The sequence below is a fragment of the Chanos chanos genome, chromosome 1 (genome assembly GCF_902362185.1).
Source record: "Chanos chanos chromosome 1, fChaCha1.1, whole genome shotgun sequence".
NCBI classification, from domain to species: domain Eukaryota; kingdom Metazoa; phylum Chordata; class Actinopteri; order Gonorynchiformes; family Chanidae; genus Chanos; species Chanos chanos.
In genome coordinates this window covers 55,532,246-55,547,716 of record NC_044495.1, presented here as the reverse complement: position 1 = coordinate 55,547,716, position 15,471 = coordinate 55,532,246, and the positions used below count along the sequence as shown (strand labels likewise).

The 15,471-nt window shown below is 38.2% G+C and overlaps 1 protein-coding gene across 1 annotated transcript; it reads right to left on the bottom strand.

Moving 5' to 3' along the window:
• Positions 1-1,105: 1,105 nt before the first annotated feature.
• On the bottom strand, positions 1,106-6,004 carry LOC115805296 (major histocompatibility complex class I-related gene protein-like). Its single transcript, XM_030765839.1, has 7 exons — positions 5,875-6,004; positions 3,587-3,678; positions 3,421-3,442; positions 2,956-3,231; positions 2,074-2,364; positions 1,702-1,824; positions 1,106-1,149 (listed from the first exon to the last, which is right to left on the bottom strand). The coding sequence occupies exons 1-7, from the start codon at positions 6,002-6,004 to the stop codon at positions 1,106-1,108; spliced, it is 978 nt and encodes a 325-aa protein (XP_030621699.1).
• Positions 6,005-15,471: the final 9,467 nt, after the last annotated feature.

Genomic DNA, 15,471 nt, shown 5'->3' with positions numbered 1-15,471 from the left:
AATGTTATGAAACAAATAAGTAATGTAATCTCATAGCTTAATTGAATAAAAGAGCCAGGACCATTACTGACATTTAAACATGGTAAAGCAAGGTGTGCATGTGTGCATCTGAAGTTGCACAATGTTTTCATGAGTGTCACAAAGTAGTGTGTGTATTTGCTATAATGAACCATTGTATTTAACTCAAATTTTCAATATAACAGGCTTTATGGCAGTCAGTCAGAATTGTCTGTAAGTCCGACGTTCGTGACCCGGGTATCTGCCTATCAGTTATTAACAGAGATCCAGATACAGTTGTTGACATTTAATTTCATAGCACACAGTCAACACAAAGTCATATTCTGATCCTAAGCTATGACCTGCACCTAGGAATTGGTACCAGAGATTGGTGAGTTAATAGTGGTATTACCCCACCAATAAATGTAAACAAACTGTGGAATTAAAATGGAGACTTCTGCAAGATAAAATATCAAAGAAAACATTTCCTGAGAGGAGAAAACAAAGAATGAACAGCTGAAGTTAAAAACACCATGTTAAAAATACCACAAAACTCGAGAACAAACTTATGCAGAGGTTAAGAACTGCCTTGTTTATAATAAAGCTATCAAACTGAACAATAAGGGGAGCTAACAAGAGAACACAACAGGACACAGATGAAAACAAAGACATAATGAGGGTGAATCTTCTGGCGGTATCAGATCGTTTTTTTTCTGCCCTCTGGTGGACACCCTGAGAATTACCTGGAGCTGTGGAAAAAAAAAAAATCTGACATTATGAGTTTCCAAAAGCGTATGTATCTTCCAACACCTTTTTTTTCTCTCATGTTTTCTCTCATTTTTCTCTCTTGTTAATGCAGAGCTCCCAAAAGTGTCTTTGTGTCATTATTTGATAGCTTGTCAACAACAACAAAATGAAAACTCAAAATATAAAGTATACTACCCTTGTGTTATTGCTCTTGTATTATTGTATATTAAATTGGAGCAGCTGATGAGCCATTATCAACAATATCAACAATATATATATGTGTGTATATATATATATATATATTTTTTTTTTTTAAATAATTGTTATTATTTGATGTGTATGGCTACTGCTGATCCCAACGCTATCCCAAAGATAAGGAGTCTGCAGTAGAGTTGTCTTCTGTACCTGGAAACAGAGAGAAAGCCTTTTAATATGGTTATGTGCATTTTACTCTTAATAACAATTTGATGCCTACAGTTGTTGTAAACCCCCCCCCCCCCCCCGATAATTAATAGAAGTATGCTTCATACTGTGTACATAACATAAACATGCTAGGAATTTCAGCAAAAAATTTAATACTTACTCGAAGTCATTGCATATCCACCATGAAGCGATGTTTTGGAACCTGGAATGCAATAATGCATCAGGCATACTCAGAATTTATATATATATATATATATATATATATATATATATATATATATATATATGTATGTATACACACACACACACACACACACACACACACACATATATAAATAAATAAATAAATAAATAAATAAATAAATAAATAAATAATATGGAAGCAGACACTCTAGCTGGTCTGACATAAAGACATAAAATTATCTCTCATATGAATGAACCAATTAATTTGTGCATCAGGACCATCCTGGAAAAACATCCTGCTCTGTTTTTTGAAGCTTGCTTAGTCTTCATTTTACTAGTATCTTACTATACCTGCACGTCTTCTCCACCATGCAATAAATCCAGCTGTAGGTACCACTGTCAAGACAAAGATTGCCGCCAACACAATCAGGACCAAGGACACCACAGACACAGTGGATGTATCTGGGTCATAATCTGTCATGGAAAATAATGAGAGAAACTAGAGATAGGAAACCTTTGGAGTATTAGGCCGAGAAAAACAGTGTTCTGTGACATTGATGCTTATTATCACACATTTATGACAAATGTACATATGAAACACTCATTCTGTATTGGATCCTCAGAACCTACACTCATCACAGTATGAAGGAAGGGAGCATCCAATGCTTGTTAGAGGCAGTAGGATAAATGCATTCTATGTCTATAAAAGTGAATGACAATTACCAATACTAATATCAAGCTTGTTGTCCAGACTTAGGTGAGTCACCATGCAGGTATAGTTTCTTTTCACTCTCAGTTCCTCTGCACTGACTTCCACACTCTTCCTCATCTGGTAGGTGTCATCTCCATTAGGTAACAGAATTCCTCCAGTGATCTGGTCTTCAGACACAGGCTGACCATCTCTGAGCAGAGTCAGGCTGATGTGACGAGGGTAAAACCCAGTGGCCAGACATGTCACCTGAATCCCTGCAGAGCCTGTGAGAGTCTTCTTCAGGAGCCTGAGTCTTGGTTTGACTGTGGAGGAAGAATAAACGCATTTCATATACCATTCCTGAGAATCATATTCCTACTATTCATCTTAGTTTATGACAGAATTGTTATTTGTCATGTGCTGAACATCTGTATTGACAAACTCATGGATAAAGAAAATGCAGCCAGGGATCTGAATGCATAGAACACAAATTTCAGAGATGGTGCCTGAGATCAGTTAGAGAGATATGGTGCTTTGTTTAGATAAATAGCAGAGGCAATGTGTTGAAATCTTGAATTTTGTGAATTTAAATTTTATATATTCTTCTTTCAAAATCGATAGTTTGCCCATACTCTGCAAAATAACATATTATCTTATTACATCAGGACTTCCTTTCTCTTAAAGGCACACAACCCATTGTCCTCCTCAACTTCTTTGGGCACTGGCTGCCACATGATATAGATGTCCTCTCACATTCCAATTTCATTTATTTATATGCTGTGACAGGACCTTTGTCTTACAGCTACTTGAGATCTAAGTCAGGGAGTATCACATATACATAAACTGTTTAAAGTACATATATATTATAATAAAATGATTTTTAGATAGGGACAAGGATATGTATTTGACCTTACCTTTTCTCCTAACTCTATTTTTTTGTTCTTGAAGATACCTCTTTAAATACTGAATGCAGATAGGATGATGTACGTATGTATACCGCAATTTGACAGCAATTGGATTTATGCCTTCCAAGCCAAAGTGCTCCACTTTCATGTGTATATTGTTTTGTTGCGTGCTAAAGCGCAGTTCTCCAATGTATACACCGTTGAATGCATCCCATGTCATCATGTCACCCGAAATGCCATTTTCCAACAACTCACACCCTGCAAGTCTCTGGTGAACATGAAATTCTAAGAAGGAGATACAGGAAAATAAATATAAAATAATGAGAATTAATAATGACATTACATCTCACAAGGCATTGGGGCAAAAATCTGTGTCCCATTGTTTCTTACAGATTCATGGATGTTTGTAATGAATTCATTTTTCCTTTTAAACATTTGTTTAATGAACATACTGTCCATTTGTGTTGCACTCACCATTAGTAGAATTCATCTGTTCCTTTAGATATGATGTTCGAGTTCGCACATTGTTGAACATATCTTGAAATACAGTGCAGGCTCTCTGCATTTGTTCAGTGTAGTCTTCTGTATGGTGCAACATATGGTGAATATATCTTTTCTCAGTTGATGAATAATATCCAACTTGCACATCATCTAACATAATCACCACACTAAACTCAGGGAACTGTGTCTCTCCTTGTATGTATGTTGCAAGTATATACAATGAATGAGAGCCTGTAGATAAAGAAGAAAGTGAAAATTAAGTGAAGGGCCTAAAAAAGACAAAGAAAAAAAACAGAGCCTCAGAGGCACTGATTTTTTCAGGAAAACAGAAACAACAAGTTGTATGCAGAGCTGTATGCTTACAAGAACCACGAATCTTGAATATTTTATAACTTTTCAGTCTTCAAAAGTACACAGTCAGTGGAGAGAGACCTGATCTCCTGTTGATGCATTTTTTTGGAACGGTAGTACACTGCCTGGCCAAAAAAAAAAAAGTCGCCGTTTGCATTTTGAGCTTCTGGAAGCAGTGTTATCATCTGGTGTAGCCTCAGCAATGTTACATGGCAACAAAAAGTCAGCTTAGTACCTGAATGTACTTAATAATGACCAGGTTATCCCATCAATGGATTTTTTCTTCCCTGATGGCTTGGGTTCAAATTGTGAAAAAGTGGTTCAGAGAGCATGAGGAATCATTTTCAAGTATGAATTGGCCATCACAAAGCCCTGATCCATTGAAGCCCATTGAAAGTCTTTGGGATGTACTGGAGAAGACTTTACAGAGCGGTTAGACCCTCTCGTCATTGACAAGATCTCGGCCAAAAATTCATGCAACTCTGAGCTGAAATAAATGTGGTGATGTTGCACAAGGTTATCGAAACAATGCCATGGCGAATGTGTGCTGGAATCAAAGCTAAAGGCGGTAATAACAATAATAATAATAATAATAATAATAATAATAATAATAATAATAATAATAATATACAAAGATATTAAATATTAAATAAGTTAAATTCTGTATATAATTTGACTGAATTTTTCAAGCTCTCTTCTGAACTTTTTTGGCTTTAATGAAATGAGATTAGAATAATGAATAAAAATCATGAATAAAAATATACTGTCTGTAAAGAAACTAACTGATGATCCATTTGCAAAGAAGTAGTTTTATTCCAGTAACAGCAAATCCAAGACACAATCCAAAATCAAGGTCATTTAACAGGCCAGATACTGCAAAACCACAGGTGACATAAACACCAAACTAAAATCAATAAATGAGACACAGATATCAAAAATGAATAAATCCAGAACTAGGTCAAAAACAGGGGCCTAAATGCAATAGAACAGGAAACATGACTGAGCAAGTGTAAAGACCCAGTACCTCACAAAGAGGTGTTAGACAGAGAGTCTTTTATTCCAAACAGATCCAATGTGATATTTGTGCCCTTACCAGTTAGGGGAAGCTGAGCATCGCTGGGACTGAATCAAGTGCTCTTTAAGAGATGGTGTTACATTTCTGTTTACTGAGAAAGTGTTCGACTCAGCCTCTGAGAAAATGAAAATAAAAGGGCCCCATTCATGACATCTTCTTTTATTTTAAAGTGACAACTTCAAAGCAAAAGAAGTCCTCCCAAACATTTAAGTATAATCACAAATCCAGAATAAAGACCAGATCTGTTCTGCTTATTTGCGCTTGTTAATGCATGCTAATCTAGGTTTATAGAAATACCTGAACACACAGATGTCTCAGAATATATAAATATATAATAAGGAGCAATACATTCTGAGGACTGTCAATGACGCACTACTGGCTTTCCAACAGAACAGTAGAAGCAGCAGTGGAACAAGTCCTTGACAAAGACACTACACAAGAACAAGTTCAATAGGGGAAAAGAAAATGCTTTTTATATCAAATTTGACAGTAGTTGTGCATCAACACACACTGGCAAGCACTGCAGGAACAGGAGCTCATATATAACAGATGAATTTGTCACCGGTATCAATAGTGAAACATTTGTCTGGCATGATTTCAGAGAGCAGCGATGTCTTACTCTCCTTGTGACTGGAGGCATCACTTGAAAACAAGGTGCATGGGTGCAAGGTTCAATCGGACATCACGGAATAAAAAAAATCAAGGACTTTTCCTGCATCAGCTTTCCATTTTCAAAGACTTCACACCATACAAGTATTTCACTTGAGGTATTGTTTATGTGGTGACACTAGTGAGAACGCAAATTCTTGGTCTCATTGTGTAATGCAAGCTTCTGGCCAATGCTCCACTCAGCGCCTCCCAACTTGGTCAGGTTTTTGTTCTCACCTGGTTGTTAGACACACCTGTTGGTCATTTCTGTTCAGTATAAATGGGACTCTTAGTCAAATACTTCTCTGTGACGTCTTGTGTTTCCTGCACATACTGAACCTTAGTTTACTAACCTGCATTATCAATATTCTTAAGTATGAACTTGCTTGGTTCCGGAATTCCTAGAACTGATTCTCTGATTCTCTTTTCTGGTTTGATTGTCTTGCCCTGATATCCAGATTCCTGAACTCTGGCATGATTCATGACCTGGATTTGATTTGTGTTTTGGAAAGTCTGTTTCAGAAATAAAACAACTAATGGATCCACAAACAGTGCATGGATCCTCTGTTTCATATTGAATGAATAGATTATGACACATAACATATTGCATCACTCTTTTGTTGCCTTTTACCCCTGTTTGATGGACTGTCGGCTTGCATGAACCATGTGGATGGTAAAGGTGTTTAACCTTTCATTACTGAAAGAAAGGGCTGTTGTGTTCTCAGTATGAATAGTATCTTCCACAAGGTGAGGCCCTCATTCTAAATCAAGCCACTCCCAAATATGCCACTGAATGAAGCCGTACTAGAGAAATGAGACAAAATCTATCAAACATTAAACTCTACTTTGAAAGAAACAAACAACTGCAAAGAAATATACAGTGCTTTGTAATATCACTTTCAGTGTCATCTCGTGTGACTCAAGTGGAGCCTTTTGAGCATAAACTGACTCTGTGTAAAGAGTGCAGAGAGTAGCTCATATTATTTGCTTCCTTCTTCCCTCTGCAACTTAAAAAAATGTTGCCATGCTTCAAGTGTCTAAAGGTCAGGCAAACAAATTAAATGAGTCAGTTCCTGGGTTCATTGCTGCAGACAGAGCATTCACAGGACCTGGACTATAGATTAGCAGGTATACTTAGTTCTTAGCTTTAGGTCACACAGGTACTATACTGAAAATTAACATAAAGACAGCTATCAGAAGATACTTTATCTGTTCACACGTGAAAGAAAAAGACCACTGTAGATGGTATACACTACATCTCTTTGGGATTCCTAAAATGAGGGCAGAGAATTATTGTGGCTGAAATGTTTTTTTTTTTTTTTTGCTATCTACAGTTAGGTGGACTGATGGTACACACAAGTTCTTGGTAAAATGTAACATTTTCTTTAGACTGAACAACCAGGGAAGTGGCGCTATACTTAACAACTGGCCATGTTTCTATATCTGTCAGTGATTAATACCTAACCGTTGTGTTTTGTGAGTGAAAACTGGACTCACTCCAAACAGTGACTGGTACAACAGACTTTACAACTTTAAAGGTGAAACAACACACTGTATTTACTCACTTTAAATGTTCAATTCTAAAGCACTGATCCTGTTGACCTGAAAATCAATTTGTGCCAAACTGGTGTGGCCCAATCTTCATTAAAAAGAAAAAGAAGAAAAGAAAAAACTCCTCTATGAGAAAAGCTAATTCTACATATCTTCATTACAGAATTATCTGTCCATGTTCCTTGTAGCAATTATATCTGCTTGTTCCATATGCTTCTGTAATGGATCTCTGTTAAAACTAACATGAATCAGAATCCAATACAAATACTGTCACAAAAGGAACCTGTGGATAGCATAAAACTATAGTCTAATAATTATGTTTGGAACCAGCTATTAGAAATCAGAAGAATATATTAAAACTCAGTGATATCAAGTTGACTGGAGTTGTGAGAATATCACCATCTCAGGGAGTTTAAACTAAACAAACTTTAAACTAAAGTGAAAAAGAGAAGATGATTGGAGAGATTGAGCTAACAGTCTAAAAATAAACCTCTAACTATGTGTAACATCTGGAAATTTGCACAACCCTTTTAATCTTTGATTATTTTCTGAGTTTTGAACTTTTCATAGCCTTATTCGTGTGTACATTTTCTTTTTTAACCTAAAACCAAACTTGTGTCACAAAATGCTTCGGTGATACTCATTGACAGGGGTGGACAGCAACGAAGTACATTTATTTGAGTACTGTACTTTACTTGAGTGTTATTTTTTTTTGGAAACTTATGACTTTTACTCCACTACATTTGAAATCCAATATTGTACTTTTCACTCCACTACATTTCTATGAAGGTTCTTGTTACTTTAACGCATAGCTTTGAAGTCAGCGGACGAATTTTCTTTTCCAAAATGCGATAGGCCATATTGTGTTCATCACAGGGGAAAAAACAATCACAGTAAACTACTCCAATGCTGTCAGTCAAGTGAGTGCTGCATTTTTTTTTTAATAACTGAACTTGGCAGTTTTACTGATGGCTACTACAATGGAAGATAAAGATGATAAAGATAAAGGTTCCTCACCAGAGCAGCCATGGCCATATCTTAAGTCCATGTCTGAGAGTTTGGAAATCAACTGGTTTCCAAGCTAATTGCTTCCCGTATGCGTTTGCGTGCTGTGTTCGCCTAACACTTACAATCATTTGCCACAGTAGATATGAGATGTGACTTGAAAATTGCGATTTATATGTTTGTGAATGTGTAACGAATCTGGTGACAGAGGCAGACCACAACTTCTACTGTTAACACAGTGTGTGAACACGTACGGAAACCAGTTGGCTTGAAAACCACATGGGGCATAACACCGGGTCCTGTGTGAATCCACTGCTGATGCATACTAATAGTTAGCTAACGAAAATGCTGAGTTAACATTACTGACAAAAATCCTTTCAGAAATATATGTTTTAATCTTGTCAAGTAAACACCGTAATATTTGTAAGGTCAGCGGTAGGACCCGGTCCCAATGAGACGAGGGGGGCAGGAATCAAGCGGTGACGATGGTCATCCAGCTGTTTCACATTTCGGACAATGCTATGTAGTAGAAGTAAAATTAACCTAGTCTACAACATTATGACGTGTTTATCCTTTTAAGGCCAATCTGAGTTAACCTAGTGCCTGTTTAACTGAAGCTATACACTGTGTTTTACAGAGGAAGCATTTGGTTCAATCGTTTATATAGGCTTTGTAGCATATTCCACAAGCTTTTTATTCTACAGGTTCTACAAGCAAGTCAGTGCATTCAGTAGGTTGTTTCAGAGTCATTAGACTCTGTAAATGCATTGTTGCAACAATACAACAATGCGATGACATTAAAAAGAAAATGTACTTAAGTATTTTTAAAAGCAAGTACTCCAATACTTTATCTCAAGTAAAAATTGAACTGAACAACTTTAACTTGTATTGGAGTTATATTTGACCAGGAGTACCTATACTTTGATTCAAGTAATGGAGCTGTTTACTTTGTCCACCTCTGCTCATTGATTCTTTCTAAGTGCTGCATGCAGTATGTATGTGTATCGTAGTGTTGTAGCCTGTACTGTGGCAACATTCATATGATGGTGTAACATTTCATATAGTAGTTTTTTTGTCTAGTAAAAAAGAAAGAAAGAAAAAAGAAAAGGAAGGAAATCTTACCTGCATTTACAGTGATGGAAAACATGAGGATGAATGTGAGAGTGTATATTTGGTCCATGTTTCTGAAGGTGAAAAACAAAACAGAAAAAAGAAAAGGAAAAAGAAACTTTTCACTTCAGTCCTTTGGGGCATTGTACACATCGCACTACATAGTGAACACACTGTGAACAAACATCTTTGTCTGTTAATCTCTTACTTTTAATAGAATGCTTAAAGTCCACCCTCTATGATTCTTTGGGAGGAGCTAACACAGACTTTACGGGGAAGGAAAGAAAGAAAGAAAGAAAGAGAGAGAGAAAGAAAGAAAGGAAGAAAGAAAGAAAGACAAAATTCTGTGTTATAAATTTTCACAGTGTAGATTCTTAGAATTATGGGTTTTAATAGCTCCAACATTCTCTGCAAGCTGTGTAACAAACACTTTTGAGTCCTCTCTGAGGTACCGTATAATATTCTGTAATAATCTTTCCAAAAATACATATATCTCATGCATAAATATTAGGGGTGGCTCGATACCGCTTTTTCATGTCCGATACCAATACTGATACCACAACCTTATTTGCTGATACTGATACCAGTCCGAGACCAAACTGATCTTTTTCCCTGTCTTACACAACTAAGATGATAATAATACATTTGTCTGGATGCACTTTGCTTAACCTAGCCATCTGAAAAACTCATTGCTCAAACTGTGAAACAAATATTCTACTCCCCTAAAGGAAGAAATACATAGCCCACAACATGACTCAGTTACGCAATACTGTTGCTTCTTTTTATTTAAACTTTTTCTCACACAATTCAGCGGCTTCCATTCTAAAACACTTAACATGAAAAAGCTTGATGTGGCTTAATGTTCCAAAACTGAGATCAATGGTCACCAAATTTCTCTTGAACATATCTTGTCAGAAACACTTCCTCCTGTCACAAAACAAAACAAAAATCCTAGAAGTATGGTTGTTATCTCACGTTAAGCATTTTCCTCTTCATTGACGCCCGTTATAAGGAAAAGGCTTAACGTGGCTTAACCCACATAGTATGTGTTGCAAAGTGTTCCTTTCAAGCCACATTTACTTATTCAGCTTGAGCACATAAGACATTTTTGTTAGGCAACAATGACTAAACAATCAGCTGACTTTGTGCACTCACGGTGAAACCACCGCCTACAAATAACACACAAAATGTACTCATCTTGTACTCTGGATCACCCTTACATTCTGATGAATAGCACAGGGTCCACTTCTTAGTGTTTGTGTGATTCACTTGTAGCCTTTGCCAGGTGGAGTTGTACTCTCTCTCTTAGGTGTGCTAAGCTTTTTCCTTATAATGGGCGTCAATGGAGTGAAAACACTTAACGTACATTAATTTGGTTAATTTAATTACTCCTCGTATTTCTGTTTTGATTTTTTTGAGAGGACATCAACAAGAGATGTGTGAGAGAAATTTGGTGTGAAATTTAGTACTTTTAGTGTAGGTTTTTCATTTGCATAATGGGTGGCAATGGAGAGGACAATGCTTAACACAACTTAGGCCTAACTACCATATTCCTTTGATTTTAGTTGTGCTTTTTTGTTAGGAGATGGTGTTTATGACATGTGAGATGTCAGACAAATTTGGTGATCATTGGTCGCTATTTTGGAACATTAAGCCACATTAAGCCTTTTCCTTATGGGCGTCAAAGGAGAAGAAAACGCTTAATGTAAGATAACGTTCATACTCGTAGGATTTCAGTTTTGGTTTTTTGACAGGTGAAGGCGTTTATGACAAGGCATGTCCGAGAGAAATTTGGTGATCATTGGAAGATTCTAAGACAGGTTAAGCCTTTTTACGTTAAGCGTTTTAGAATATCAGTGTCTCTTTATGGCATGTTGTGCAAAGTTTAGTTAAGCATTTACATGATAGTTCAGGCTAATGGATCGTATCGGATTACAGCCTACTTTTTTCCAATATCCAATCCAGTGATTTTGGCCAGTATCGGACCGATACTGATAATGAGTATTGGATTGACACACCCCTAATAAATATACGCATATCTTTACAAATAAATTTTTTAATATTTGCTTTAACAGTAGTGAAAATGTATCTCACATCTCTTTAAACACATTTCTTATTTTTACATATATCTGAACCATTCAGAAGATAATCCTTCCAAATTATTGAGGGTCATACCTAAACAAAAAAAGAAAAACAAGAGAACACTATTGAATGAAAATGGAGCATGCACTGTACCACTGCAATAACAGGCCAAATATATTCGGCATAGTTAGCAACAACAAGCAAACAAGTAACAACAACGCAGCTACACCGTTGCTCACAGGACACATATATGTGCATTATGTGCATTTGGAACAAATACTCAGGTGTGCATATACTGTGTGTACACACACACACACACACACACACACATATATATATATATATATATATATATACACACACACACACACACACACACACACACACACACACACACACACATACACTGTATATGCGTTTGTTTGTATATACACACACACACACACACACACACACACACGGCAAGCAAAAGCCCTTGGTAAACAGTCAGAGTTATATGCTACCAAATAATCTACCAGCCCCTCTTAATGCATTCAGTCGGTAATAGTTTCAATCACATATGCATTATGTTACTGAAATCATAATTCATTTTTGATTGACATTTACAACATTGTATTAGAAAAAACAAAAGCAATTTTTAGTACTCTATTTATACATTTGAATGATTTGGTTTTTTTTAAAACATCATTACCTGATGTTTGGTAATAGATTACAAAAAAACTCATTCAAAAAGTCTTTCAACTTGACATATGATATCACTGACACCTCTCTTTTTCTCATGAGGCACAGAAGAAGTAAAACTACAAATACCATATCTCAGTCCTGGAACTTTACAAATGAACACAGAAAACAATTATAACTGAAATATTTTTTGCTAAAAGATCTAAGCCTTCACAAAAGCTCTTAGTAAAATGTACCATTTTCACTAAACTGCAAAACCAGGCAGGTTCATGTCATCTAAGAAGCTAATAATCAAAATATGTCTCAAATGAGATAGAAAAGACATAAATCTTTAAAACACACTCCTCAGCTTCTGACTTAGTAATAACATCCTGCCATTTGTTCTGTCTCTTAATGAGGCATTTTTCTTCTGTAGCATTTTGAGCTTCACTAATTAGCCATGTGTTTGTTCTGTTTTGTTTTTTTTTTTAATTAACTTCAGATGGTGGACTCATAAGATGGTAGATGTGATGGGCCCTTAGAGAAAACTTCTCCATCACTTAACCTTAGTAATTGAGTCATTAGTTCCACTTGTGGAAAGTTAGTCTAGTCCTGTTCTGTTATGTATAAGTACTCCTAGTTTTCCCTTTTTTGGTGTGTGGAATTGTGTTGTCAGTGTGTTGTGTAAACCAGAAGTTTGAATCCTGAAACCTGTAGGTTCCCAGAAGTCCTTGTTAAGCCTGTTTTGTTCTAACAAACTGAGGAACCTGCACATGCATCCAGGTTCTCCTTCAGTCTGTGACAGTGCAACTGCTATGTGTAAATCATTATAAATCATATATCCTGACTTTCAATGTTCAGTAATTGTGCAGCTCATGTCTCAACATCTGTATCATTTAAACGATCCCTCAGATATGACTCTTGATATTTCATATCTGTAAATGTGTCTCCAGATACAAAACTAACTTCTTTCTTTTCTGCAGCATGGGTGTGTGAAGTGTTGTGAATGTGGTGAATCACTGTTTTCTCAGCTACATCATAATATCCCATTTGCATATCATCCAACTGCACGAACATCAGATGTACTCTGAGGCCAAATGTCTCTCCTGCTAAGTAGGTTGCAAATGCAAACAAAGAGTGAGAGCGTGTGAGTAGAAAAGATCATATCCAAAATCCAAATTCACCTGAATCAAGGACTGTTTGGAAACAAAGTCTTAGTCAAAAGCTTCAATCACTAAACACTGAGTCTTCTTAGCCCTATAGACTATGCTTTGCTTATTTAACTGTAGTGTGTTTTTTAGTGAACTTTGTGTACCAATATGTGTAATTATTGGTGACATATAATTAGATTTACATTGTAGATAGCAAGTAGTTTAGGGTTCATATTGACTTTGCAACCATTTTCCTTTTTTGTCGCTGTTACGTGCGGCGCGTTTGTGTGTGTGTTTGCGTCTTGCTGCGTCCTGTGTTTTGTTTTTCTCTCTCGCTCCTCTCGCCTGTCACCTGACGCAGGGATCCAGCGGTGGCGCGAACAGCTGCCACTCCCCACCTGGCCTGGTGTTGCGTCCCACCTCCGTGTTCCCAGCCAGCCAACCAAAGACGGAGCACCCCTCGTCGGATGGCCAACCGGAGATGGGGCGCGGAAATTTAAAGATGCCAGTTGTTAGCTGTGGTAGATTTCGGTCTCGTTTTGCGTTCGCTTGTGCTCTATTGTGTTCTAATTACTCGCTGTATATCGTGTTTGACTTTTGTTATTATTGACTACGGATTTGGATTACGGATTGGTTTTGGTTGCTTTCGATTGGCGCGGGGAGAAGAATAGGTAAGAAGGGGATCCCCGCGCTAGGAGTTAACTGTGTATAGGGGTTAGGTTAGAGGCGGGTGCCACTATTGTATGTTTTGTTTTGTAGGCAGTGAGCGTAGTTAGGTTTATTTTGGCTCTGCCACCTTTTTAGTTTCTCGTAGTTACGTGTGTGTTTCCGTAGGCAGTTAGGGTGGTTTCTGTTATATTTCGTTCATTCCTTTGGCACCGTCTGTAGTTCTCTCCCTTCTCCGCGTTCAGGTGTAAATATTTCTGTATATATATATATATTCTTGTAAATATTCTTTTGGCACTTTGTAAATATCTTTAATACACTGCACCTTTTTTGTTGTACATTGCTCCCGTGTCCGTGTGTTTTTTCCCCCTCGCACCGTCCCAATCCGACACTGGTGGTGGGTTTCCTTTATGCTACGTCCCTGCTCATACCCCTAGACCCAACTCACCATCTGGGACGTAACATAAATTGGGGGCTCGTCCGGGAACATTTTTCCCATTTTTTTTCTTCCTTTTTTTTCTCCCCACCCCGTGTTTGGTTGTTTGTGCGCGCGTGTTTTTTTGGTTTTGCGCATTTTTTTTGCGCATTGGCGCATTTCCTGGACGGTGTGTTAGTGTCGGGAGCAATGGCTCAGTTTAGCGTGGAGGAATTTTTGGCCCATCCTACCGTGGAACGGCTGGATTTGTGCCGTAAGGACGATCTCCTAATGTTGGCCGAACATTTTGGCATTGTGGTTGGAAGACAGGCATTAAAGAAAGTCATCAAGCTGGCAGTGTTTGAGGGTTTGATGGAGCGGGGTGTGTTTGCGCTTGGTGCACCTGCGCATGCTGCGGAGGAGGTTCCGGCAGCTGAGAGGTCTGAAGTTCGGGGAGTAGCGCAGGCTGAGGCTGATGCGGAGGCGGAGGCCAAAGTCACGCTGCCACCCTACGTGTCCACCGTGACTGAGAGCGGTGGCTCCCTGTCCGGTGGCCTTGACCCTCGCTTGAGAGTACGTTTGGCGCGCCTCCAGCATGAGTCTGACGAGAAGAAACATGCGCTCCAAGCGGAGCTTAACTGGCGGTTGGAAGTTCGCCGGATGGAGTTGGAGGTCGAGAAAGAAATTAAGTTGCGGCAGCTGGAACTGGAGGCAATGAAAATTGCTGCGGCTCCCGTTGCCCAGTCTACTCCTGTTTCTCCCTCCCCCGTCGCGGACACTGCCCCAGTGGCTCCACCGGCAATGCCGGGGTTTGATGTCAGCAAACATATTAGTCTTGTGCCGCCTTTCCGAGAATCTGAGGTAGATTCTTATTTTAGTGCGTTTGAGCGCATTGCTGCGTCACTGCAATGGCCTAAAGAGGTCTGGCCCTTATTGCTGCAGTGTAAGTTTGTAGGTAAGGCACAGGAGGTGTGTTCTGCACTGTCGTTGGCCGAGAGCTTACAGTACGAAGCTGTCAAGGCAGCTGTACTGCGAGCGTACGAGTTGGTGCCTGAGGCTTACCGACAACGTTTTAGAAACCACAAGAAATTATCTAGTCAAACGTTTGTCGAGTTTGCGAGAGAAAAGGGGATTCTGTTTGATAAGTGGTGTGCGTCTAGCAAGGTGTCTGACTTTGCGACTCTTCGTGAGCTCGTTCTCTTGGAGGAGTTTAAAAATTGTCTGCCTGAGCGCATGGCGCTGTATCTAAATGAACAAAAGGTTCAGTCGCTGTCTCAAGCCGCTGTGTTGGCGGATGAGTTTAGTTTGAC